At 44.6% G+C, this 25,314-nt stretch overlaps 1 protein-coding gene across 3 annotated transcripts; it reads right to left on the bottom strand.

Moving 5' to 3' along the window:
- Positions 1 to 223: 223 nt before the first annotated feature.
- Positions 224 to 16,627, bottom strand: LOC129337296 (transmembrane protein 121-like). 3 transcript variants are annotated; one of them, XM_054990903.1, is made up of 3 exons: positions 16,297 to 16,627; positions 14,441 to 14,630; positions 224 to 1,275 (listed from the first exon to the last, which is right to left on the bottom strand). In XM_054990903.1, exon 3 carries the CDS (start codon positions 1,272 to 1,274, stop codon positions 327 to 329), a length of 948 nt encoding a protein of 315 aa, XP_054846878.1. In that variant the 5' UTR covers position 1,275; positions 14,441 to 14,630; positions 16,297 to 16,627; the 3' UTR covers positions 224 to 326. The 3 variants fall into 3 exon arrangements, 2 of the variants coding, with proteins under 2 accessions (XP_054846878.1, XP_054846887.1); XR_008597811.1 differs by lacking the exon at positions 224 to 1,275 and adding an exon at positions 12,866 to 13,462; XM_054990912.1 differs by lacking the exon at positions 14,441 to 14,630.
- Positions 16,628 to 25,314: the final 8,687 nt, after the last annotated feature.

Genomic DNA, 25,314 nt, shown 5'->3' with positions numbered 1-25,314 from the left:
GAGCAGACGACCCATCCCATGGCTGCTACTCTCCAGGGACCTGCCCACGAGTCTCCACAGCCTGCTAGCTTGTTCTCTAGGACCAAGGTTGGATTCGGTTCTGTGCCACTATAGAAGTGTCCTTTTCCAGCCCAGCGCAATTCCAGGACACAGCTAGTGGCATATCTGTGGAAGAGAGAAAGGAGGGTCACTTGCAGACTTTCTGAAGGGACCAGCACTAGCTCCATGGGGCTCCATAGACGGTGTTCCTCTTTGCATTTGATCCAAATGATCACAGACAAAAGTGTTACTCGTCACTTGGCGGGGCAAACAAAGAACACAGCATGTCATGTGTTCTCCTGTGCCAGCCCTTCGGGACAGGGAGTCTGGTTCTGGGGTTTCAGTAGATGCACAGCAGGCTGTGGCTGAGAAGTGGAGTTGTGCTGAGGCTCTGCTGTGCTGGATCCTGCTGGCATATAGAGCAGATGCTTCCTGTACTGCACAAACATGCAGACCTTGAGTACGATGGCCAGGACGTTCTTCCCCATGAAGATGCCAGAGACTCGGATGTCCCTGAAGAAGACCATATTGCTTCCCCTGATGAAGATGGTGGTGATATTGATGGTAAGCATGCTCAACATTGGGTAGAGCATCATGCGATGTGGCACGATACTGATCCCTTGCATGCTAATCTCACACAGTGAGACACAAGGGAGGACCAAAAGCAAGATGTAGCAGTAGAAGAACATCAGGCCTTCGGCCCAGATGGGCAGCCCTTTCTTCTGGGGTTCCCAGAGATTGGCCTGGATGTCCAGCACATCCAACATGTCAACAATAACCCAGAAAAGACGGTTGCGCAGGTCCTCCTTCTTCTTGAACGTCCTGACATACTCCATGTGCTCTGTGGCCACTAGCAGTACATAGAGGGCTGGGATGCAGATGGACAACAGGAGGGTCAAGGCTTTGCGGGCAATGAGGTCCAAGCTTTTACGATCTGCTTTGTAGTTCTGGTAGATGAAGTAGACTTTGATCTCCAGCACAAAGACATACAGGAACCAAAGGATCATGGCATAGCCTCGCTTGGCAGTCCTCACTTCAGCCCCAACCCATACTGCCACATACCTGAGCACAACCAGGAAGCAGATGTCCCCCACTGACACCATGATGCAGACTCCTAGCTTCCTGGAGCCCTGATTCTGTTCTACCAGGTAGGCATCCATCAGCACCATGCTGCTCATGATGAGTGTGGTGGAGAGGCAGACATGGGGCTTGTTAATGGGTGGGGGAGGAACCATCCTGAAAGAAAGAGCACACAGAGACATTAGTTAAAGAGCTGGAGTCCGATGCAACCACAGTCCTGCATTCTACTACTTCTTGATAGTCTGTGTTCTATAGCTTATGAGAGGGATATTAATATACCTGCATTTCTCAACTGTGCAATGTAGATTCATTTGTCCTTAGTTCCTACAGACCACATGGATTTGCAGCACTCTGACAAAAGGGATGGGGGTAGGGAGAAGAACGTAGATTTCCAGTTAAAGATAATTTGAACGCATTAAACCTGTGGGGAGCATCAGTATTCTATTTAAGAGACCTGTAAAATGGAGATAATAATACAGGCTTACCTCATATGATTTTTCTACTAATGTAATAAAATATATGGAAGGCTTTGAGCACTAAGGGAAACGAATTTCTAGATTTTCATATAACCAAGCACCTAAAATTTTTCTAGCCTTAATCTAGCCTGGTGCATTTGAGCTCCTTTCCTAGACATTTCTTCTAGAATGAGTTCATGTGAATTAGAGGGGGATGTATTGATTTGTGATGGTTTCAAGATAGCATTGCCAACCTCCAGGTGGGACCTAGAGATCTCCCCAAATGATAGCCGATCTCCAGACAATACAGATCAGTTCCTCTGGAGAAAATGGCTGCTTTAGAGGGTGGATACTATGGCATCATTCCCTACTAGGGTCCCTCCCCTCCCCTCTCCAGGCTCCACCCCAAATCTCCCAGAAATACCCATGCTTGGAGTTGCAATCCTATTTCAGGAAAGGAGGAACCCAGATGACCCTAAACCACCCTGTTTCAAAATGAGTTCCAGGGAACTCTGGGGTTCCTTAGAATGTTTTTCGCTTTCCTTTGTCTCCTTGGAACCCATGAGGTTTCACTTTTGCATTTGCAGGGAATGCCCATTGGAAAGCAACTGCCTCCTTTGTTCTAAACTTGGCACCTCCAACACTTTATAAGTGATCACGCCACCATGGCACCCATTCTGTGACTGACGCCTCCATTATCAGCAATTTTGTGATTGGCTCCACCCCCATGGCACTCATTTTGTGATGGTGCTCTCTACCAATTCTCAATCATTTTAAAGTGCCCGCAAGGTTAACAATGCTGGGGGTCCTGCTTTTCTCTAATCCAGGGGCCAACAACATTGAGGCCCAATAGGCAATGTGTATCAGACGTACTAACTGTTCACCAGTGTGCATGCCCTATGCAATGCACTATGGTTCCACTGCAGAGGTGCAGGGGTTCCTCAATATACCTCTCAAGGGGGAAAGGGTAAAGTTTGAAATGCATGCTCTAAACTAAGGCTGCTTCCACTCAAGGATGTTTTCCTGGGTAGAACACAACATGCTCCCAGTTTTGGTGGGAACTTCTACATAAAGTCATGCTCTTTCCAAGCATAACGTGGGGCTCCTGTGGCTTTATCCTTTAAGACAGAGAAAAATAAAATAAAACCCTCTAACTTAAAGACGGAATGGCAAGTTGACTGCAGGTAGCTTCATGTGGAAGCACTGTCCACAGCCTGTCCAGAGAGGAGTTAACCTCCACCTTCAAAATGCTGGAACGAAACTCCCATTTTTCTTCCTCTCCTTTCAGCCCTTTATGGTTTCTTTTTATTTACAGCTGCAGTTTAGCTGTGAAGGGAGGAGGACCATGGGCAGGGCTGTATTATTCATAAGACTGAAGCCTAGGGGCCCCCCAGGGACTAGGGGCTCATCAATTTTTTTTGCTGAGACACTGTTACCTGTGCCCTAGGGCTCCAATGGTTAAAGGCACTCTGTACTCTGCACTGTAGCAATATGTGTGTGGACACACACACACACTAGGGTTGCCAGGTCCCTTAAGTCCCCTGGCGGGAGACTGGGATGCTGGCACTTACCCTGCACTGGCTTTGCACTCCCGGGCATGCGTGATGACATCACTTCCCGGAAATGACGTCATCATGTGGGTCAAAGGGCAGCCTGGGAGCATGAGCACGCTCCCCAAAGGGCTGAATCGTCCCCCCTGTGGGGCCAATTCGGGCCAAAATGGGCCCATTGCAGGGCGCTGGAGTGTGCCAGGTAAGAGGGGGTGGGGGAGGAGATGGGAGCAGGGGATCCCCTGCCCCTGGTGGGGGAATGGCAAGTCTAACACACACACACACTACTTTAATACCATATTGCTTACTGGTTCCTTTTTTGTCCATACCTCTATTCCAATATTCAAGGGAGAGTAATAAAAGGCGGGAGTGTCTGCTTGAACGTTCCCACAGGCGGTTGGGACCAGCCAAAACAGTTATTATTTATAATACAGTATTGAACAATTATACCCCCAAAATGTGCTTTCCTGAAGAGTTCTGCTCATGCAATAAAAATATTTTAAAAATTGTGAATAGAATTCTTAAGGAGACCCTCAAAATGGATATAGGGCTATGTACTGCAGTCTAGTGCCATACCAAGGTAGGCTATCAGCCGTAGTGGGGTGAAAGATTGAAGTGCTGGAGGAGGCCCAAAATATCTGAAAGCCTAGGGGCTTGGCCATGGGTTAATACAGCCCTGACCGTGGGGGGATGCCTGTACTGTCAGCACTTCTGCCCCAATGTGATGGGAGAACAGGCACGGCTGCGAGAGCTACAGGGGGCAGTGTGTGAGGACGCTATCCCTGCTTGTCTCCACTCTGCCTTCTGATGCTTCCACAGCAGGGGTGGTTTTTCTTATTACAGCCACGAGCCACTGAGGGTATTATAAATGTGGGACAGCATCATGCTTAACTGAACAACATTTAAAAGATAGATCTATACTGGGGGCCAGAGTCCCTCAAATATTTCCTGCCCTCTAGCTCTTGCATATGCATAGGTTCTTCCATATGATGCAGGGAGTGTTAGAATGGTGAGATTTGTTAAGGCTACAGCTAAGGTTATCTCAAAAAAATCCAGGGCTTGCACGCTCCTGTTGCTTTGAGAGGCCTTGTGCCGGAGAGATACCAGCAGAATGAGAGAAAGGCTAAGGCTGAAGATTGCTAGGCTGTATCCTAATGGGGATTGTCTGAGAGGGAATGAGATGCTGAGCGGGAAAACAAGTTGAAGAGAAGGGAGGTAAGAGTCTGTGGCAATAAAAAAATAATTTGGTCTGTCAGGAACGCGGGTTGGGCAGAAGTGATGTCCAGAGAGGCAGCTGATGGCCAGCCAGTCATCCTCCACCTTGATTTCATGCTGTCCTTGCCTTGCCCTACAGGGTTCACAGCAAGATATTCTGGTCCACAAAATTATCTATATTAAGGCTTCCCTCAAAAATGGCCAAGTATCTCTCCGCCATATGTTCCTTAAAGACTCCTTATCCATTGCTTCAGATCACTGGATCAAAGGAGCTTGAAAGAAAAGGGAAGGAAAGTAGCTTCCCTTGAAATGAGTTGAGCTCCTTGGCCACCTGATATTACCCCCCTCTGAGCTCTGGGAATAGGCTCTCTTGTTCCTCTGCTTTCATTCACTAAGCGAGAGTCCAGACATGGTACCACTCTACAAAAGCACCAGAGTCCCTCTTGCACTAGTCCCCCCACCAGGCTCACCTTCCTGGGCAAAGTGAGAGCGTGCCCTTGCACCTGCCTCTCCCACAGGCCCCTGACAGGTTGGATGGAGCTCCTGACATGATGCCAGCCCGTCCATTCCAGCCCTGCGAACTGGCCCCAGAATCATTTCAGAGACACAAGTTCCCCAGCCCATGTACACAGAGATATAAGAATCTCTATGCCAGAGGCACTCAGAGGGTCAGGTCAGAATAGAACTGGGTTTCCTTTTGCCACTCATGCAAATGTAATTAATGGCACAGATAATGCCCAGGAAGGCTTTAGATACAAATTAGGAGCACAACTCAGCCAAAGGTAACCATTTTTTAAGTTCTAGTCATTTTGATGAAAGAGACCAAACAGTGCTTGCTTTAGCCTCAACAGTGCCAATTTAAACATGCAGCAAAAAGGGACATCACCATAGTTATCTACGGCTATTAGCCACAATTGTTACATGAAATCTGTGTGTTTCAGGATACAGCAGTACTGGTGAATGGGGAGGCAGTGGAAGGGGCAGACTGCTGCCATCACACTTTAATTGTAAAACTGCCAAAGATATCTAGTCCCCCACCCCAGCCACCAAGGAGATCCTGCAAAATTTGATTCAGCCCTTCTATTCCTTGCATCCAAAAAACAATGATTAAGAACTTTTTGCTGCTCAAGATTTGTTAATCGATGAGCTTCCAAGGAAATAAAAGGAAAGATCCTGCAAGCCTGTTCTTATGTCCTTATTTCTGCTGCTCTTCTCTTTTTTGTTTTTGGTACAAACTACATTCTACATAATATCAGAAAATAAAACAGAAGTCCCATAGCACCTTAAAGATGCTATGCTTTATTTCAGCATAAGCTTTCATGAATCAGGTGTGAGCTCATATAAAAAGCTCATGCTGGAATAATTTTGTTAGTCTCTAAGGTGCGCTGGACTTCTGTTTTATTTTGCTGTAACAGACTAACCCCTCTGGAATACATAATATCTAGCAGCTGCTGTATTGAATGTATGGTTTTATGTGGTTTTTGTTGTTGATTTTGTTATCTTTGTATGTATTGTTCCTTGCTTTGAGCAACTTGGAAGAGCAAGTTTGAAACATGGTAAATAAAATCAGATAAACATACCTGAATACAAAAGAGAAGACTGAAGTAAATGCAATAAAATTCAGGTATACTAATGCATTCTTTCTCTAAAGCTGATATTCAGAAAGAAAGCTAGCTGTTGTAAACAGACTTAGCATTCGAAGTACTTCACACATATTACTTCAATAAGCCTTACAATTATCTTGAAGGTCAGGTGCCCCCATTTTCCAGACAGAATACTGAGGCTGAGAGAGATTTGTTTGCTTAAGACAACATAATAGCTCCATGGCAGAAGTGAAATTTGAACTAGGGACATTTGGATTACCAGTTCTTTCTCACATGTTGCAATCTTATGCACATTTATTTAGGATATTTTCTGCATTCAGGTATATTTATTACGTTTTATTTATTTACTTCAAAAGGAGATCTGAACATGAAATTGTTGAATTAAATTAGAACTCATTTGTATTCATCAAGACTAAACAGACTATAAATTCTTAACTAGTACTGGTGTTAAATTGCTTAACGGAACTAGGGATATTGTGTTATTACCAATGGCTCCTTTTTTTCTGTCTATCTACCACATGTTCATCCTTTGTTTCCTCCAAGGCGCTTAGGGCAGTATCCAATGTTACCCTCTCCCTCACATTAGTTCTGCCTTCATTGGTTCATTTGGGATCTTTCTCCCTGCAGTTCTGTTAGAAGCATTGTCTTACAACAACCCTGTGAGGTCAGTTAAACTGATAAAGCTTGACTAGCCTGAGGTCACCCAGCAAGCTTTGTGATTTGGCAGGGCTTTGAATTCAGACCTCCCTAATCTTAGTTCAGCTCCCTGATAACTGTACCATGTCACAAATGGTGCCTGTGCTTACATGTTTTTGAATTTCACATAGAAATGTTACAACCCACAGTTTACAATTGTCTTCTTCTGTGTGTGTGTGTGTATGTGTGTATATATGTATATATATATGTATATATATATGTGTGTGTGTATATATATGTGTGTGTGTGTGTATATATATGCTGACCAAAGACTACCTTCATGCATCTGATGAAGAGGGCTCTAACCCACAAAAGCTTATGGTACAGTAAGTGCTGCAAGAATCCTGTTTGTTTTTGTCTAAGGAGCCACAAGGTTTGTTTGTTTGCAACAGTTTAACACGGGTACCATGAAGGAATTTACTTGGGAATAAGCTCTTTTCAACAAGGTGGGATTTACTCTTGAGCAAACATGCTATTAGCAGCTATATCATACATCCTCTCAAGACTTTACATTATAAAGGGCAGTAAAAAGTGAAATGTGAGGCTATATTTGACAGGAGTCTGAGATTTGTTCACTGATATACTTGGGATGACAGGCTAATGGCGTTCACAACTGCAGATGTGGGAAGCTGTGAATACGAGTGCAAAACAAAAGCAACAAAAGAAACTACTGCGATTAGAGACATAGGCAGAAAATAGCAGGGCAAACAAACAGAGCTGGGATCAATGCTGCTAACAAAACTGCATGAAGAAAAATCCCAAATGAGCCGCTGAAGGCAGAACTCTGGAAAGATGAGAACAACTGAGCATCATCGGGTTGTTTCATACATACGTGATGTTTTTCTTGCACATACAGCACTTCCATGGAAGAACAAGCAAGCATATAAACTCCTGTCTGTCTCATTTGTATTCCCACTGTTCCTCCAAGGAATTCAGGACAGCATGTATAAGATTCTCCCCTCCTACATGGTATCCTCACAATCAACCTGAAAGGTAGGTGAGATTGAAGTTCTTTCCCATTGGTACAGTTTTGGCTCTCCTATCTCATGTCCCAGTGCATAGCACACAGCAATAGAGATTCTGGGGCCCAGGGCAAAAGTCCAGGATAGAGCCCCAGAATCACTGCTACCCCACCTCCACCAGGGCCAAGCAAAGGGTGCCCCTCTCCACCACATGAAGTGGGCAGGAGCCACCTCCAGAAGTCAGCTGATCAAGTGTCAAGTGGGGTGGGCAAGTATCCTCTTCTTTTTTCCCCTCCTTCAAGGGGGCCTCTTGCATGGTGCCTGGGGCAGCTGCTTCTCTTGCCCCATCACTAAAATCATCCCTAATAGTGCTTTGTCCTCTTGGTCTATAGGTTCACCATTTTGTATAAATAGGGTTGCACGTATATTTTCAAGCTTCAATACACACAATTGGAAATCCAGATTTTTAAGGGTACGCATACATGCATACTGAAACTAGAAAATATATGCAGTTACCTATTCACACAAAATGGTGAATGTATGTATTAAGAGGCTGTTGTGTAGTGTGGTCTCATGGTGTGTGAGATAGAAGCACCAAAATCAAAATAATTTAAATGTGCTTGAGAGTGACTGGCCCAAAGTCACCCAGTGGGCTTCATAGCTGAGTGGTAAACTCGAACTCAAGTTTAGCCCAATCTTGGTGTATCAATCTAACCACTACACCATATTGGTTCTGGCTTATGGGTATATAAAATATCCTGTGCTGCCTTCACTTGTTTTTCCTCTTTGTTGCATTCAATCCTCCCTCCTGCTTGTGAAATTCTACCAATAAAGTTGCCAGAAGCTCTCACATTTAAAGTGTGATATTGGTATAGATCGTGTTCTACAGAATTTATGCCTCTTCCATGTGTAACCGGTTTTTAAGAGCAATGCATTAAGTAGTTCCGCACATTAAGTAGCCAAGTAATAAAATAGCTGTCACAGACTCATGGCCTAGTCTAGTTGAGCCAATGTGCTTCCTGCTCAGAGACTATAACCCACAAGAGCAGGCTAACCAGCTTTACACAGTAGGGTAACTGCTGCCACTTTATACCATGTTATCCAGATAGGCAAAGATAACACGAACAGGAGCTCCACTGAAGTATGCACTTCTTTCTTATTTAACCCAAGGGATCTTCCCAATCTCATCAGTTTGTGAGCGATGGCTTGCTGCTACATAAACAAGCCTTGAAGGCGATGGTTGTTGTGGGTTTTCCGGGCTGTATTGCCGTGGTCTTGGCATTGTAGTTCCTGACGTTTCGCCAGCAGCTGTGGCTGGCGTCTTCAGAGGTGTAGCACCAAAAGACAGAGATCTCTCAGTGTCACTGAGAGATCTGTCTTTTGGTGCTACACCTCTGAAGACGCCAGCCACAGCTGCTGGCGAAACGTCAGGAACTACAATGCCAAGACCACGGCAATACAGCCCGGAAAACCCACAACAACCATCGTTCTCCGGCCGTGAAAGCCTTCGACAATACATCAAGCCTTGAAGGCCTTTCAGTTTTGCTAGTGTGATCCTTGCTCCCCCATTCCTGTTGCACATGGTGAACTAATTAATTAATTACACTCTTTTGACAAACCATGGTTTGTTATTATATCCAAACTAGCAACTGTGGCATAAACTAGCCATACTAGAAATCCCAGCTGAACAAAACACAGTTTGGAATTTCTAGGCTGGATCCACATACCATTGGATATAGAAATCACTTGTCACTGGACTGGTTTATCCACATAGGATAACCTAGTTAAAGATCTGTTGATGTAGCCTTGATTTGCAGGGCAAGCAGAAACCAGTTTGCTTCAGATGTAACTACAGTTTGCTGTGAAAGTAACCAATTAGGAAAGTGGGGAGAAGAGGGATTGTGGGAACTAGTGGAGGCTCCTGTTACAGTTCATGAGATTAAGTGAATCTCTGCCTGTATTCTGGCAAATAATTAGAACACTTTTCTCTCTTTCTTATTTTGCGTGTCTGCAAAAAAGACAGCTTCATACTACACATATGCAAAGTTCTGTCCATCAACCAAACCAGACCATGTTTCCAGGAAAGGGATTGACCATTCATGTGATTTATAGAAATTTACACATTCTCAGAGAGTGAAGCACGAGAATACTAGAAAGACTGAGAATAGTGGAAAGATGGTTTGCTGGAAGTCTTTTGGTATTCCAAACTGCTCTTTCTTCTGTCTTCAGTTCCATACAGAGACATGGGCTTCTCTCTGCCCTTAGTTGCTGAAGGTAAGTATTCACTCACTCATTCATGTTATTTAGAGTAGATGTTCTGTATATATCTCCATGTTCTGTAGATATCTGAAGTCCAGTCCAAGCATGTAGAATGCTGAGGTGATCGAATGGACTGCACCACTTTAGATTGAAGGTGGTGCATTCCACCTCTGAAAGTTCTCTTGATTAAAAACAACCCCATAGAAAATATGAAAGTTTCTACCCTTTATTGCATGGTTTTTCTATTTTCAGAGGGGTTTGAGTGCAGTCCAAAATGTGACTCTACACCACTCACAGTATGAAATGGTGCTGCCTGTTCCATCCTCTCGGATCTCTGCCACCTCATTGCTAATAAGGAAGGGGCCGTGGCTCAAGGGTACAGTATGCCAGGCATGCAGAAGGTCCCAGTTTCAATCTTGGCATCTCCAGCTAAAAAGATCAGATGGAAGGAGATGTGAAAGATCTCTGCCCGAGATCCTGGAAAGCTGCTTCCAGTCTGAGCAGACCATGCTGACCTTGATGGACCAATGGTCTGATTCAGTATAAGGTAACTTCATGTGTGTACTTAATTACCCTGCATTTGTCATCTGGAATTCAGCCTGCAGGAGGCAGGAATATAGATGTTATCATATGCATTGCTACTCCTGGGCAATTTATTTTTACCCGTCAAGGTAGCTGTAAGGGTTCCTGGGTGGGATTTTTCATGTGACTTTTCATTCCCAGAAAAATTCTTAATGAGCACAAGGCAAAGAATGGTGGGGGAGTGGGGGAGAGGGGGAGAACTCCTTTGCCTCATTGTCACTCCCTCAAGCTCCAGTGTGGCACGGTGGATACACTGTCAGGCTTGGGTGCTGAGAGGCCCAAGATCAAATTCCCACCACAGAAGCTCACTGGGTGACCTTGGACCAGCCCTCTCTCTCAGCCCAACCTAACATGTAAGAAAACAAATGAAGGGAAAACAACGTTCTAAGCCACTTTGGGTCCTCATTGGGGAGAAAAGTGGGATATATATATAAACCAATGAAAATGAAAATCTTCCTCAGTCTCATTCCAGAGAATATCTCCTTTCCTCCAGAAATACCCCTAAATAAATCCTGCTTCCCCTCAGACTTCAAGAATAAGTACAAGGCAGCACACTCCCCTTTGCCCAGCTAGCTGGCACACCCATTTGTAGGCATCATGTACCTCCCCGAGGCCTGCCCTCTCCCCCTTTCAGACTCCCCACACTTTTACTTTCCTCTCCCTTTCAGCCACCAAACAACCACCCCCATCTTCCTCCCAGGATCCCCATTTAGGTTTTAGGACTCCATTTTGAAAACAAAATGTAGAATTTTCATTGTATACAATGTTGTACAACCACACAGAACAAATTGGTTGTCCTTCTCTAATCTCAGATAAACCGATGCTGAGGGTAAAGCATTCTGTACATGAACCAAAATCAGTCTGCTGTATTCATATCAGCCTTGAGTACAGTGAATAAATCTACTTCTGCCCAAATGACCCATTCGACACAGCTGTTTAAGGCACAAGGCCCCTTTCTGGCATTGCATCAAACAGCCACAGACTCATTATCTGGACTTGGCCAAAACATTTTCTCTCAGTCTTAGGGCCAATTCACACAAAATGTGTTCTAGTGTTCTGTGCCTCCAAGATATATGTGGGCCTGATTCAGATCAGGACCATGGCATACAGGGAGACATATGACTTGAGCTTCTTCCCTCCCATTTCTCCAAGCTGAAAGCCCTGAGGGTTGCTATTTGTTCCACTGAGAAAACTTGCATGTATCCATCAGTACCTGCAACCTTCCTCAAAAGGGCAAAGAGTGGCTCCCTGGGAGGGACTGCTTCAGGCTGGGGAGGGGAAAGGTGTGCCATGGATCTGCTGTGGACTCAATCCAAACTGGAGCCACACATGCCAGGGAGACACAGAACATAAATTTTTGTAACATGCGGATCAGCATTTGGTTCCTAATAAATGTAAGCGAATTAACACTAAGTCAGGGACTAATTGTGTTTAAGGATTTTCAGATGAGAACAAGTCACTTTTTTCAGACTTTATTAAGGTGGGAGGGGAGTGATTCTGGTGGTAAGAAACAGATATGGGACAAGTAACAACAACTGAGCAGGTGAATCAAAGGGTTATCCTGGTTTGGAGCTTGAAGTGCCACAATTGTGGGAGGTGGGGGGAATTCATCAGCCACCAGTGTGAACAGCCTTGAAGGTCCTTATATGTACTTGTTCACATATCAATAAACCATGGTTTGCTATTACATGTAGACCTATTCTTCTCCTAAGTATATTATTAAAGTAGTGCACAGCCAAATGGGTGGAAACTTATGCAAGTCTGGGCTATATTTTATGAATAGACAAAATTTGAAAATGTTCTTATACAACACAACTAAGGAAAAATAGAACAAAAAGGAGAAAGAAATATAGTACATTCTCACTACTTTTGTTTGGCTTAGATAAACTAAAAAGGGTAACACAGCTCAAAATTGTAAAATATTAATTTTGCTTAAAATATGGCAAATAGAGCATGAATACGCTTTTTTCCATTTTCCAAGTATTTTCTGATACACCATGTCAGAGATTCAGCTATGGACAACTGAAAACTACTCAGCACCCAGATACTAAGTGTCCTTTTAAAAATATGGAATAACAATGTTAGGGAATAAAGAGGCCACGAGGCTGCAATTTAGAACTAGGGTTGCCTCCTGTGCAGGGGAAAAATAAGTCCTGTCCTTTTAATAGCTGCTGAAATACCAGGCAGTGTTATTTACCTCCATGCCATGGAAGCTTCAGCTACCCATTTCTACACATTAAGGGCATTTTTCCTGCAGATGAGTTGGCAACCCAGTTTAGAACTTACGGAAGCATTTGGTTTAGTCTGAATCTTTTAAAAATGGATTTTTTAAAATGCACATAGGACAGGAAAAGTGTAAAAAAAAAGCTGAGGAAATATCTGAGTAATAACACAGGATGGAACAGCTTGTAATATATATTTAATTGATTTAATTTGATTTTAATTTAATCTCTGAATGCCATACCCTCTGGGTCTAATGCAAGTTGATGAAGCAATGCAGAAACATATCCAAGATGGTGACCATTTGACTAATACAACAGAAATGAAGCATATTTCTATTTTAAGCAGCATATGTTAAGCGTTTGATACAGAATTTCTGTGGCACACCTATTTTGTATCACTTTTATACACTGAGAATGTGTAGGGCCTGTTCTGTTTCAGGATATATTGCTTCCCTTGATGGAAATGAAGAAGACTAGACCCCTTTTTCTCCCATATTATCATTACATCTTGCTGATCACTAGTAGATTATAAGTTGTTGCCTGTCACTTAGTGCTTTCTTATTGCCTTCTGTTCTTCTTTGTTAAAGAAATACCACTAATATTTAATAAATAGGTGTGGCTAGTGAGTGAAATCTTACTATAGTCATTAGAGTGTGAACTAGGATCTGAGAACCCCTAGTTTGAATCCCCTGTGCCCTGGAAACTTGCTAGGTGACCTTGGTCCAATCATATTCTCAGCCAGGCCTGCTTCACAGGGTTGTTGTGAGGAAAAAACTGAGGAGAGGAGATCTCAGGTCTCTATTGGGTGAAAATGAAGCAAGTAAATAAATAAAATATTATGGTCAACAAACAGGAAGCATCAAATGTTGCTTTTTAATAAATACTATATATGTATGTGTAGATTTATCTGTTTGTGTGTCTAATGGTGCTTATTTCTTTTTTACATTTGTTTCCTCCCTTTTGGTCCATCAAAGAGCCCCAGAGTCCCAACTAAAGTTAACCCACTGTAGCCATTTTATTAGCCAAATTATTTTAATTAAGGATCACATCTGTAGCACGGGCCCAGACAACTGCACAGAAAACAGAGCTCAGCCAGCCATTCCGTTCACCAGCATTTCAGTGGCTAGTTTCCCATTCCTTTGGGTGGGCAAACCATTACAAGAATGGCTAAATGGTGGGCTGTGGGCTATACTTCATCCCTGTACCACATTCTGTCCTTGCCAGCATTTTCTCTCATCTCTTTTACTCCTTTCCCCCAAACCATGTTGGACCAGCAAAATGACCCCTATCATCTGGGCAACGCCCTTCTTATTGGGAAAAGAGAGAGACTGACTCTGTTAGAGCTCTCCATGTAAGCAGGGGCTGTCACATAAGTGACTTTCTCATCCTCACCAACTGGTGACGTGGATTACAAGTAGGGAAACTCTTGTGATGGCTTCAGCTCCCATAGGGAGTTCTAATCCAGTCATTTCCTGCTTGGAATGGTGTTTGCCAGATGAGAAGAAGCACACTGCCAGTCCAACAGGAGAGGAACAGACTATGCCAAGCAGATGCAGCCTAAGAGGATGGAGAAATTCACCATGGGAAAGAAGATTCCCTGGGCAAAAGTAACAGCTAGACCTGCCCTCGGGAATTAGGTGCTCACTGATTGCACTTAGCATTTGTATAGGGCCTTCAAGCACTTCATATACATTATCTTGAAAAATCCTTGCACCTTTGACACTATACGGTAGTGTAGATGTGTGGAGGAGGTGAGGCAGAGAAAGTGCAGTTTACCTGAAGTCACCCAGTGTGTTCACAGCAAAGGACTTCCTGGTTTGTTGCCCAGTGTCTTAGCCAATACACCGCACCAGCTGTTGTGACACATCCACGCTTCTGCTATTCTGCTAATCCATCAGCTGAAATTAGCCACCATTATGGTTGCCAGCTCCAGGATGGGAAATTCCTGGACATTTAGGGTTGCAACCTGGGGAGGGCACAGATGTCAGTAGGGTATAATGCCATAGAATCCACCCTCCAAAGTAGCCATGTTGTCCAGCCTCAAGATCAGTTGTAATTCATGAAGATTTCCAGGCCCCACCTGGAAGTTGGCAACCCTAGCCACCATGCAGACATCATGGCTCCTTCCAGTATGGGGTAGTCTTTTGTCATTATAGATTATTATGGAACAGCAGGGATACCAATTTGCTTGCCCCTTTGCTCTTCCCATAAGTGACATGTCTATTTTCTGACAGGACACATCCCTAGTAACCAGGCAAGAACTACCTATGATGCACAAGGCAGTGAAGGAGAGTGACCCACTAGCCAGCTCAGTTCATTATTACAAACAAGAGCTCTCTGTAGACTTGACTTGGAAGTGTTTAGAATCTCACCAGTGGAAACCGGCCCCAATGGAGGAATAATACGACCATCCTAACCTGTGTTACTATATGACACTATCTCTTGAAAAACAGGGCATGCCTTTTTTTTGGAAAGATTCCATCTCCTCTCCAGTTCTGTGTTGAGATTTTCCTGCCCTGGGCTCTGATCTGGTTAAAGGGCTTCCTCCATGCTAGAGGCACTTGGACAATCTACTCTTAGATTCAAAGACTGTAATGGAGACAAGATCATAGTGTCTGGAAAGGAAGAGCTTGCCACTCTTCCATCTATTCCCACATCCTCTTTCAGTGGCTGGCAGCATGCATCTACTCACAGGGGGCTCATTCACACAACACTTGGAGCCTGAGGCAGCTACTTGGTGAATCAGTGCATGCTGACCTGCTGTGGGCTGAGCCAGTTGTGCAATTGCCACATACACTGCTACCCACTGAGCCCGGGTCAGCGTTTGGCATTTGGCACGCTGGCAGGCTTTGGAGCAGTGCTGTGTGAGCATGAAAAGCTGATCCAAGCTCAGCGTAGTGCATGGCAGGGGAAAATCACTTGCTCAGTGCTGCACATGGGCGCATAGAGGAAAGTCAGCATGGATAGATTAAAAGCTATGGTTGCCAGTCTCAGACAATCATGTGAATAAAAAAGAAGGGCATGTTAGCTGCTAAATTCCTCCATAAGGGTTGTTCTGAGGATAAAATGAGGGATCACATAACCACGCACACTGCATGGGATAAAAATCAGGCAGGCAGGCAGGCAGGCAGAACAGGGCTCAACACAAGTGATGGAGTGAGAAGGTGCATGCTCATTTACACAACCTACTTCTCCTCTTGCAGCTTACCAAACACGTGTGTAGAAGGAGAATGCCTCTGCTGCCCACCTAAATAGTGATCACCCAGTATATGGTGCAGGTCAACATTTGCCTGTGAAAGCCAACAACTGACACCCACCAGTTTTGAGCATCTCTAAATATTTCCCACTTTGGGGGCATACCCCAGGGAATACTGACTGCCACAGATAAGTAATTGTTCGCATCCACCCACATCACTCTTGAGTGCATAGGCATTCACTGTATCAACTAGGTGTGTGAGAGCTGTGACATTTGCTGAATTCCCTGAACTATACACAATACGCCCATCACCGCAGTTTGGGGTCATTTGTCTGCTTTGGCAGAGCTGCTCCGGCGCTTTCCGAAGAAATCCGAGAGCTTTGCAAACAGATTCCCCCACCCACCCCCACAGATTTTGTTTCTATTATTATTTTACCTAGTGCTGGTCTTGGAATCCTGGGACTTTTCTCCGGCTCTGAGGTCCACCGGGATAGTTCCGTGTAGGAAGGAGGGAAGGCAACTGAGGCGATCCGGTCAGTTAATCAGCTGGGTTAGAAGGCGAGGGAAAGGGGGGGGATCCCTCGCCGAGCGAGAGTCTTCCGGAGCCAATGAATGCTCAGCAAGTTCTGCGCGTGGATCCTCGGCTATTTCAGTCGCTTCCTCCAAGAAACCGATCCCAGCCCAGTCCAGACCCGGGCAGGTTCTTGCCAAGGCTGATCGGCGTGGAGATCGCAATGGCTGATCCAGATTCCCCCTCCGCTCCCTCTCAGCTCGCTCCGGGCGTCCCGGGCACGCCGGTGGCTCCTGCCGCTGCTCGATTCCCCTCTGGGTGCTTTAGCGTAGCCAGATCTCCGGAGCGCGCCGCACCGCGAGGCTGGCCCCTTCTCTCCCGCCTTCCTCCAACCGCTTCCCCGCAGGCATAGGTGATGAGCAGTCCTTGGCCCGGAGCCCTGCAGGCCCGGAGCCCAGCAGCATCCCCCGCCGCTCTCCCCACCACCAGCCTGGCTACCCGCGGGAAGCGAAGGTCAAAACCGAGCTCGCCCAACGGCGGCGGCTCATGGCTTCCAAGCCCAGCTTCTCTCCCGAGGAAAGCGGTCTTTTCGCCCTCCGGCCTCGAGGTTTTATGGTTTTAAACCAGCCCCCGAAACTCCTGCGGGCACGAGAAGTGCGAGACTTTGCCCTGCTGAGCTCCTCTCCAGCTCGGGCTGCAGATCTCCTCTGGCGCGCTTCGCCCGGGGTCGTAAATGGCCCGCAGGTTCCAAGCCAGAGAGAGGGGAAAGGGGGGGACGACGACGACGACGACCCGGAGGAGGATCGCTGGACTCGAGGGGAACCGCGCAACGGGGCCGCTGCTGCAGTCTGGCAGGCGGCTGGGATTAAGCGAGCCTCAGTATTGATCTGGAGCCGCGAGAGGCAGTGAATTAAAGTGAGTTAGTCAGGCGGCAGGTTGGCAGAACTGCCACTCCCGCCGGAGAGAGGCGAGGCAGGCAGGGCGCGGAGCGAGGAGCGAGTTATGCGTGCGGCGGGAGAGGCGCCACCCGGAGAGGCCCCGGGGAGGAGGGGGCAGCCCGGGGCGCCCCCGGGGCAGGGCGTGGGCGTGGGGGCTCTCCCCCAGCTAAAGCCCCAGTCGAAACTCAGACGGGCAGTCGCGCACTCAAGCCCCGTCGACATGCTGTGCGCACTCCTACACACTGCTGCTGCTTTATTCTCACACGCGAGCTGAGCTGTAGGCTCGGTGCTACCCAAAAGGAAAAGGGGGAAAGCCAGAATTCTGCTGCAAGGTAATCTACAGATCTGAGACGAATTCTGAAGGCATTGCAAACGAAGGAAAGCCAAGATATTTGCATGTTTGTGCATAATTCTGATTAAGTGGATGGTGGGTGGTGCCAAGCCCATTCAGCCCCTAACCTAATGTTTCGTGAGATTTCACCAGCGATAACAGAAACAGCCTCTCTTTAGGGTCATAAATTTACTATAAAGCAAACAGCAGCACTCCCAAACCCCTACCTAAAACCCTGATTCTTGGAAAGATAAACATAAGAGATTGCCTTTTACCAAATCATCTAAATGTCTACTCAGCCCAGTATTGTCTGCCTTTTTTGGCAGTGTTGGGTCAGATTTTCAGGCAGTGGGGGATGGGGGTCTTTTCAACATCTGTTACCTGAAAACCATAACTGGAGATATTTGGGGTTCTACCTGTGCTTTTCTTCTTTCACATATTTTCCTTTCTTATTTACTATAGTAATCTAGATTGTAATGACTTTGGGGCAGAGATTTTTTTTGCTTATGTACTCTGTAAAATAAATACCATTATATATGGACAGCACAACAATAATAATAACAATAATATTCCCAAAAGCAAAGCATCTGAAGAGTGATATGTTGATTTAAGGTTGATTTTAAAACTTGCAGTACAAGCCTACAGAGAGCTACACTTAGGCCTATTGACTTTAGTGGATTTACAAGGATTTACTCTGCTGAAGAATGCACTATTTTGGTGCAAGTAGACTAAACTGTAGTTTGGTGCTTTTAGCAGGACACAAGACGCTCACAAAGCAGGATGCTACTGTTCTTGTTTTTATTGCATTTAAATTTTATTTAGGTTACTTATAGTCTGCCTTTCTCATTGGGATTTAAGGAAGATTACACAGAGTCAGTCAACAGAATGGGACATCCCAATAAACAATGCAACAGGATTTGGATTGTAGAAACCCAGAACCAACCAGAAATTTGGAAGTGAACTGCAACAAAGCATAAGCATTAACATGATGCATTAAATGCAAAAATTATATGGATCCATCTTACAGCAATAGATTAGTAGTGTAGACCATAGTCCTTAACTCAGAACCATTTTGTTACTGCACAGCCTCATTATATGTGTAGAAAGGTTCTTCTGAATAGGTCAGTTTTTGCATAGTTTGCAGTAAGCCAGGACAGCAGGAATCTTCCTGACCTCATCAGGCAGGCCATTCCCTAAGGTGGGGGCCACAACAGACAATGCAGTATACTGGCAGTTGTTGATTTTACCCATTTGCAGGTTGGCACCTGTAGAAGGTCCTGCTCAGATGAGCAAAGCTGCTTCTTCAGTAGTTGACTATTTGTGTGTAAAGTGCCGTCAAGTCATAGCCAACTTATGGTGACCCCTGCTGGAGTTTTCAAGGGAAAAGACAAACAGAGGTGGTTTGCCATTGCCTGGCTTTGCATAGCAACCCTAGTCTTCCCTGGTGGTCTCCCTTCCAAGTACTAACCAGTAATGACTCTACTCAGCTTCCAAGATCTGACAAGATCAGGCTAGCCTGGGCCGTCCAGGTCAGCTGAACCATAGAACTGGTATCAGTGAAGCATTCAGCATCTGACACAACCGTAGAACCTCATACAACTACAGATACCAATCATGGAAACTGGTATTCGAGAAGCATTCAGCATCTTGGGAACCGCATATGTAACGCATACAAATCGCACAATCTCCAAAATCCTCGATTTTTTTTTTACAATTTATTTTTTATAGCCCTGATGATCTATAAGCAAACTCTATGTGTGTGTGTGTGTACACAGACCCATTCAGATGAAATATTTTTACATGCATCCACTCACAGGAATCACTCTGAAAACATTTGTTGCCTGCAAAATGTTGTATTGCACTTGACCTCTAATGGTAGAGTGTCTTTTGCATGGCCACAGCATATTGCTACTGGCTTTGAAACTCAGAGATCTCTGTCCTATTGCCAAATTAGGAAAAGTTTATTAATTTGGCTGTAACAAGATGCCAGATTTCAGATTTGAAAGAATTTTCTTTGGGGCACAGACAGACCATCAGGTGGTGGGCAAAAGATGTGATAAGGCTTCCCCTTGAAGGCAATCAAAGCATCAAGCAGCAGTTTTGAAAGATTCCTCTTGGGCACAGCTAATGCTGCAATGAGTGACAGGTTTGTGAGAGGATCAAGCGTGGGCATCATCAGTCACCAAGAGTTAAGTCTCGGGAGATTTCCTTGGTGTACAGCACTGAACAGCAGGTGGGGGAGATGATTAGGAACTGAAACATCCATTGTGAGAGATTTTACTTAGGCAGACACACTTTGGCACCGAGAAGCAGATGTAGGAGGAACATGGAGAGAATGGAGCATCCTGGAAAGATTATCCTAGCCATAACCCAACTGACTTTGGTTTAGCAGCTCTCCAGGCTAATTGGATGTGTCTGCCTAGTGGAGGCAGGCTAGTGTGAAAGACAGCGTGGGCACATTGTGCAAGACGGTTTCCCTGCGTCCTGATGCGTGCCAAGTATTTTCTCAGTGTCCTAACTCCGATGTGCTTTCCTGCATCCTGATTTCAGTCACGCTCTCTACTTGAACTGTCGTTCCATATGAAGATGAAACTTCTATATCTTAATGACTTCCCTGTCAAAGGCATAAAGGTATGCCATTTGAGCTATGAAAAACTGTATGGCATATTTGCGTCTCACCTCCTACAGGTGGGTGGGCAAGTGGGATGAATCAGCCAGTGAGGCTTACTGGTACAACACGTTTTTTGCTTCCTCGTGTTTCCCCAAGAGGACTAGGCAAGTGTTTACAAGCTTCTTTTTACTGGTTGAGCAAAGTGTTGAACTCAAAACACCTGGCATTTTCTGACTGCTCTTTTTTGATAATTGAGATTCAGTACATCTTTTGAACATTGGCCATGCAATCCTAAGAAGACTTGTGCACTTTGTAGTCCAGTGGACTTAGAAAGGTGTAACTCTGCTTAGGATTGCACTGCAAGGTACAACCATGAGGTTTTACATGTGCACTTGGAACCAAAATTCTTTGATCTTGAGACATAAGTATGATCTGCTTGCTTGCTTTACATGGTTCATAGAATTCAGAATATTCTCTGAAATTCAGTATCTCCCTTGACAAATTGTAAGCTACTGCAGCCAAAATAATGAGTCTTGTGGGCACTTTAAAGACTAACACATTGATTGTGGCATAAGTTGTCATGAGCTTCATCACAAAGTGGGCTCTGGCCTGTGAAAGCTTATGTGACAATGTGTTAGTCTTTAAGGTGCTACAGAAATGCACAGGAGTCTGGTAGCATCTTAATGACTCTCACATTGATGGTGGCCTAAGCTTTCATGAGTTGCTGCTCAATTCTTCAGATGCAAGGCAGGAGGGTTCTGATGTGTATATTAAATCAGGCCTAATGGATATACACTCATGCATCTGAGGAACTATGTTCTGACTCATGAAAACTTATGCTGATATAAATTTTGTTAGTCTTTAAGGTGCTATCTGAATCCTGTGTAATTTCTCAGCAGACTAACTGCTGCTACTCTGGAATTATTATTAAGGTGCTACAAGATTCTTTGTTATAAAATCTGCCTTGAACATTCACACAGATCAATAAACTTGAGCTGTGCATTCAGGACAGGATGGCTCAGTCCATCTAGTTGTTTTCAAAGGCTGAATTTGCTAGTGTGCTAGGTTATGTTCATACTTACTAAACTTGAAGGCATTTTCCTCAAGATCATTTAATGCAGATTAATTAAAATAATTGTAACATTATCCTGGCATGTAGGCAAGAACAGAATGACACATTAGCTCAGCAAAAATGTGCTCCCAAACCTGTGTTTGTTGAGACTGCAGGAATGTGAGAGATTTAGCAAAGGCTGCATTGTCAGTTGCTTTGGGCCATCATTTGAAGATGGGAAAGGCAGGGTGTAAATATGTTAATTAAGATAGAAACTGTTCCTGTGCCCACCAAATCTCCCTTGCAAACGCCTTCACCCCCTCTCCCTGGCCACTCTCCCCCAGCAGGACGTAGAGCACAGATGTGGAAAAGAACACTATACACACACAGAAGGGAGGCATTTGCAGGGGAGAATCGGTGAGCAGGGGTGGGGGCTATGTCATTGCTGAGCTAATTTGCCATTTTGTCCCTTCCTGCTTCCCCATAGTTCTCCCCTGCAAATGCCCTCAGCCCCTGCTTGAGCACTACAGGAGTCCTGTTTGTTTTATTACGTGCAGTTCCCCCCTAGAATGAAAGAAGAGAGGGCTTGTTTCTGGGGGGGGTTGTTTCTGGGGGGGGGCTTGTTTCTGGGGGGGGGCTTGTTTCTGGGGGGGTTAAACCATCACCCCTATGCAAACACAGAGGCATGTATGAACCACTATGCAGCATGAATTGTTATATTTAATGTTTTTAAATGTTTTTAAATGTATTATTTAATGTTTTTAAATGTTTTTAAACATGTTTGTATTTGTTATCCGCCCTGAGCCTGCGAAAGCGGGGAGGGCGGAATATAAATATAATAAATTAAATTAAAATTAAATTAAATGTGTGCAAGGATATTTTGTTCAGGGTGGGGGGAGAATTCAGATACATAACCCTCACTTCATCACCCCAGCTCTTAGCGTGAAGTGTTACTACTGGATTCTCCTTATTATATAAAATTAGAATTTATGTTAGATGTGCAAGGGAAATTGTGAGGTGAAGTATATTTTCCCATGTAAAACAGTTTAGTTCATTCCCCACCCAACCTCCAGGAAGCCATGCAGGTGCCTGCATCAAATGCCTGCCTGGATCATGCAGAAATCTTGCTGGCTGGGAATTCCAGCTTGGGCTAGTTCAGGGCAGTTTGGCCTTTAAGACAGAGCATCCAAAGGACCCCCACCCTAAAAAGTTCATAATAAAGCACAGGCAATTTGCTGTCCTTTAAAGTCGCACAAAATTTACTGGCTGAGTGGCATCATTTATTTATTTATCGCCCATCTCTCTTACTGAAACTCTAGGTGGATTACATGGTGTAAAGCAGTGTAATCAAATAGCATGAGACAGCTAAAAGAGATGAGAGAAAGTGTTGTGTAGTGGCTAGAGCAGTAGACTAGTTTCTGGGCTACCCAGGTTCAGTTCTCCACTCTGCTGTGGAAGTTTGCTGGGTGACCTTGGGCCAGCCACATATTCTTAGTGTAACCTACTTCACAGGGTTGTTGAGATGTAAGTTGCTTTGGATCCCCATTGGGAAAGCAAGGTATAAATAAAGTAAAAATAGCATTTAAAATAATAAGCAATACAATATGAGTAGGATTACAAACATTAGAAACATATTTTAAAAGAATCAGTCATCAGACGTCAAACAGTGCAGAAAATGGAATTACAAAAGAAGAAAACAATGCGGCATGTTTAGCTAGTAGTAAGGCCAGCTCTGGTCCCAGCAGCGCCGTGGTTCTTTTTGCCAAGTTCTCATCCTGAATTGCAGGAGATATTTGTCATCCACAGGGAGAGGGAGGGAGCACTTGAACTGAAGCAGCCACTGGGTGTCACTGAGTCTCTACAGAGAGGCTGCTGATCAGGCGTTTCTCTGGATTAATAGGGGCATATTTTGTGCAGACGGCAGACGTTGTAGGCCCCAGGATTCATTCCTAGCTTCCTGGCTGTGGAGTGCCTCTGTTTGAGAATCTGCAGTGGCATTTCTGTGACCTCACGTCTTCACTGTGGGACTTTAGCACGCATGCCTTAATGCAATGGGCACTTCTGCCAGATGGGGCTCAATAGGGTCATTGTTCGTTTGCACATTTTGAATTTGTATGAAGAGCATGTTTTAAAGCCTTTTAGGATGAATTGAAAAAGCAAATAAAATTATTTTCTTAGAAAACCATGAGTAGGGGACCTGGTGAGAACATCACATCAAATCCATCCCCAGAAAAATCCTTGTGGTGTCCATTCTGAACAGAATTACTTTATCTGGGAGTAAAAAAAAAATGGCTTCAGGGTTGATGAAGCTCTGGAATTGGGCCAAACAGTTCTTGCTGTCAGTGCAGCTGAAACATTATGAATCTGCCGAAACAAACACAGCACTTCTCTCTGGTAATATGTTTGGATGTTTTGTGAGAGGTGTGAACTCTTGTTACAAAGGCTGGAGGCTTCTAAATCATGGAACTGAGACTGAGTAATGATTTGCCCAAGGTCATGTGGTCTCCACATGCAGAGGAAGGCAGGGCTCCTGGATCTTTCACAGCAGTGCAGAAAAGAGTCTTGTGGGCAGGTACAGCTTTTCTCACTTCTGCAGGGCTAGGTCAAAATGAGTTTCACTGGCTTAAATTGGCCCTCAAGATGAAAAAAATATCGATCACCCTGCTCTGTTGCATCTGGTGTTCCTCAGCCAAAGGAATCCAGGGGATCTGAAAGAGTTCGGCGCCAAGGCCGGGTTCGTCCACAGGAATAGTGTATTGTGATTTGTCTGAAGATCTTTTGGCAATGATCTAATATCTTTGTAGAATTCTCAACATGTCTATGCGATGACTAACGTAACGTCCCCCAAACACTGACAGCTTGTGAGAATTCCCCCCCCCTTTTGTTTCTAGTGCCAGCAAAGGATTATTTTGGCCTCCTACTTACTCTTTCACCCACTTTAAAACAATGGAACAGATACTAACTAAGGAAGAGTGGCTTTCCCCTCTTCCCACATCTTCAAACATTGTCACTGCATGCATTTCACTTCATTGTTTTCAGTTAAGTGAGAACTAAGTGATTGCCAGATAACCCTAATGTTTTTTTAAAAAAGAATTCTGTCAATTACAGACTGTCACATTGCCATTTAACGTAATAGATACACTGTATGCATCCAGATTCATAAATGGATGTCCCCTAACTCCTTGCAGCAGGTACAGCAAATCCTAAAAGCTGTGTTTGCAGATAAGAGGAATAAGGCTAGATGCTTCGAGCCTCATGTCTCTGATGAGGAACAAAATTATCTGCTTATTAGTCACATAACCCATCAGGCATTCCCTGCCAGAGGTGCTGAGACAAATAGAACAAGGGCTGAAGATGTATCCAGTGCTGAGGTTAGGCTCTTTGGGAGTCTCAAGATTGTACATATATTTGAGTGGTGCACGGAATAAGAATTCCTTGGAGAGCAGAAGGCCTCACCATGTGCAAACAAGATCTTTTTAAAAATATATATAGATGCTGTCTTACCAAAACCATTTGGTGAGTGCCGCCACAGTACACCAAAGTGGTTTAAGAGTATAAAACGTATTGGCATTACTTTTCTGCAAGAAAGGGATAAGGCCACCGTGAGGAAACTCTTCACTGCAAACTTAGAACATTTTCCATTATTCCCAGAAATATTTTTCTCCCCTCCCCACCCCCACTTTTGGGGTTTTTGTTTTCTATTGAACATCCATCTCAGTTAAAACCTCCTGAGAACTCAAAAGCTGGTTAGCTATTTTGTGACATTTTGGTTCATTCTAATAAAAAGCAATACCCTGCTGTTCTTACTGGGATTTTATACAATTAACCAAATGTCTCCATATCATTTTTGTCTTCCCTCTGCAGAAAGAGAACAGCTTCAATCCTACAATGTTACAAATTAAGAAAATCCTATAAGGGAATTCTCTAAAATGTTGTCTTCTGCTAGCAGCAGATCTGAAAGTGTGTGTCAGAAATCTGACATTTGGCACTGCAGAGTACTTCTTCAGAGGTA

The sequence above is a fragment of the Eublepharis macularius genome, chromosome 1 (assembly GCF_028583425.1).
Source record: "Eublepharis macularius isolate TG4126 chromosome 1, MPM_Emac_v1.0, whole genome shotgun sequence".
In the NCBI taxonomy this organism is placed as follows: Eukaryota; Metazoa; Chordata; class Lepidosauria; order Squamata; family Eublepharidae; genus Eublepharis; species Eublepharis macularius.
This window is presented reverse-complemented; position numbering and strand designations above follow the sequence as displayed.

Excerpts from the sequence above, each read along its gene's own strand:
- LOC129337296 (XM_054990903.1), bottom strand. The coding sequence starts at position 1,274 with ATGGTTCCTCCCCCACCCATTAACAAGCCCCATGTCTGCCTCTCCACC.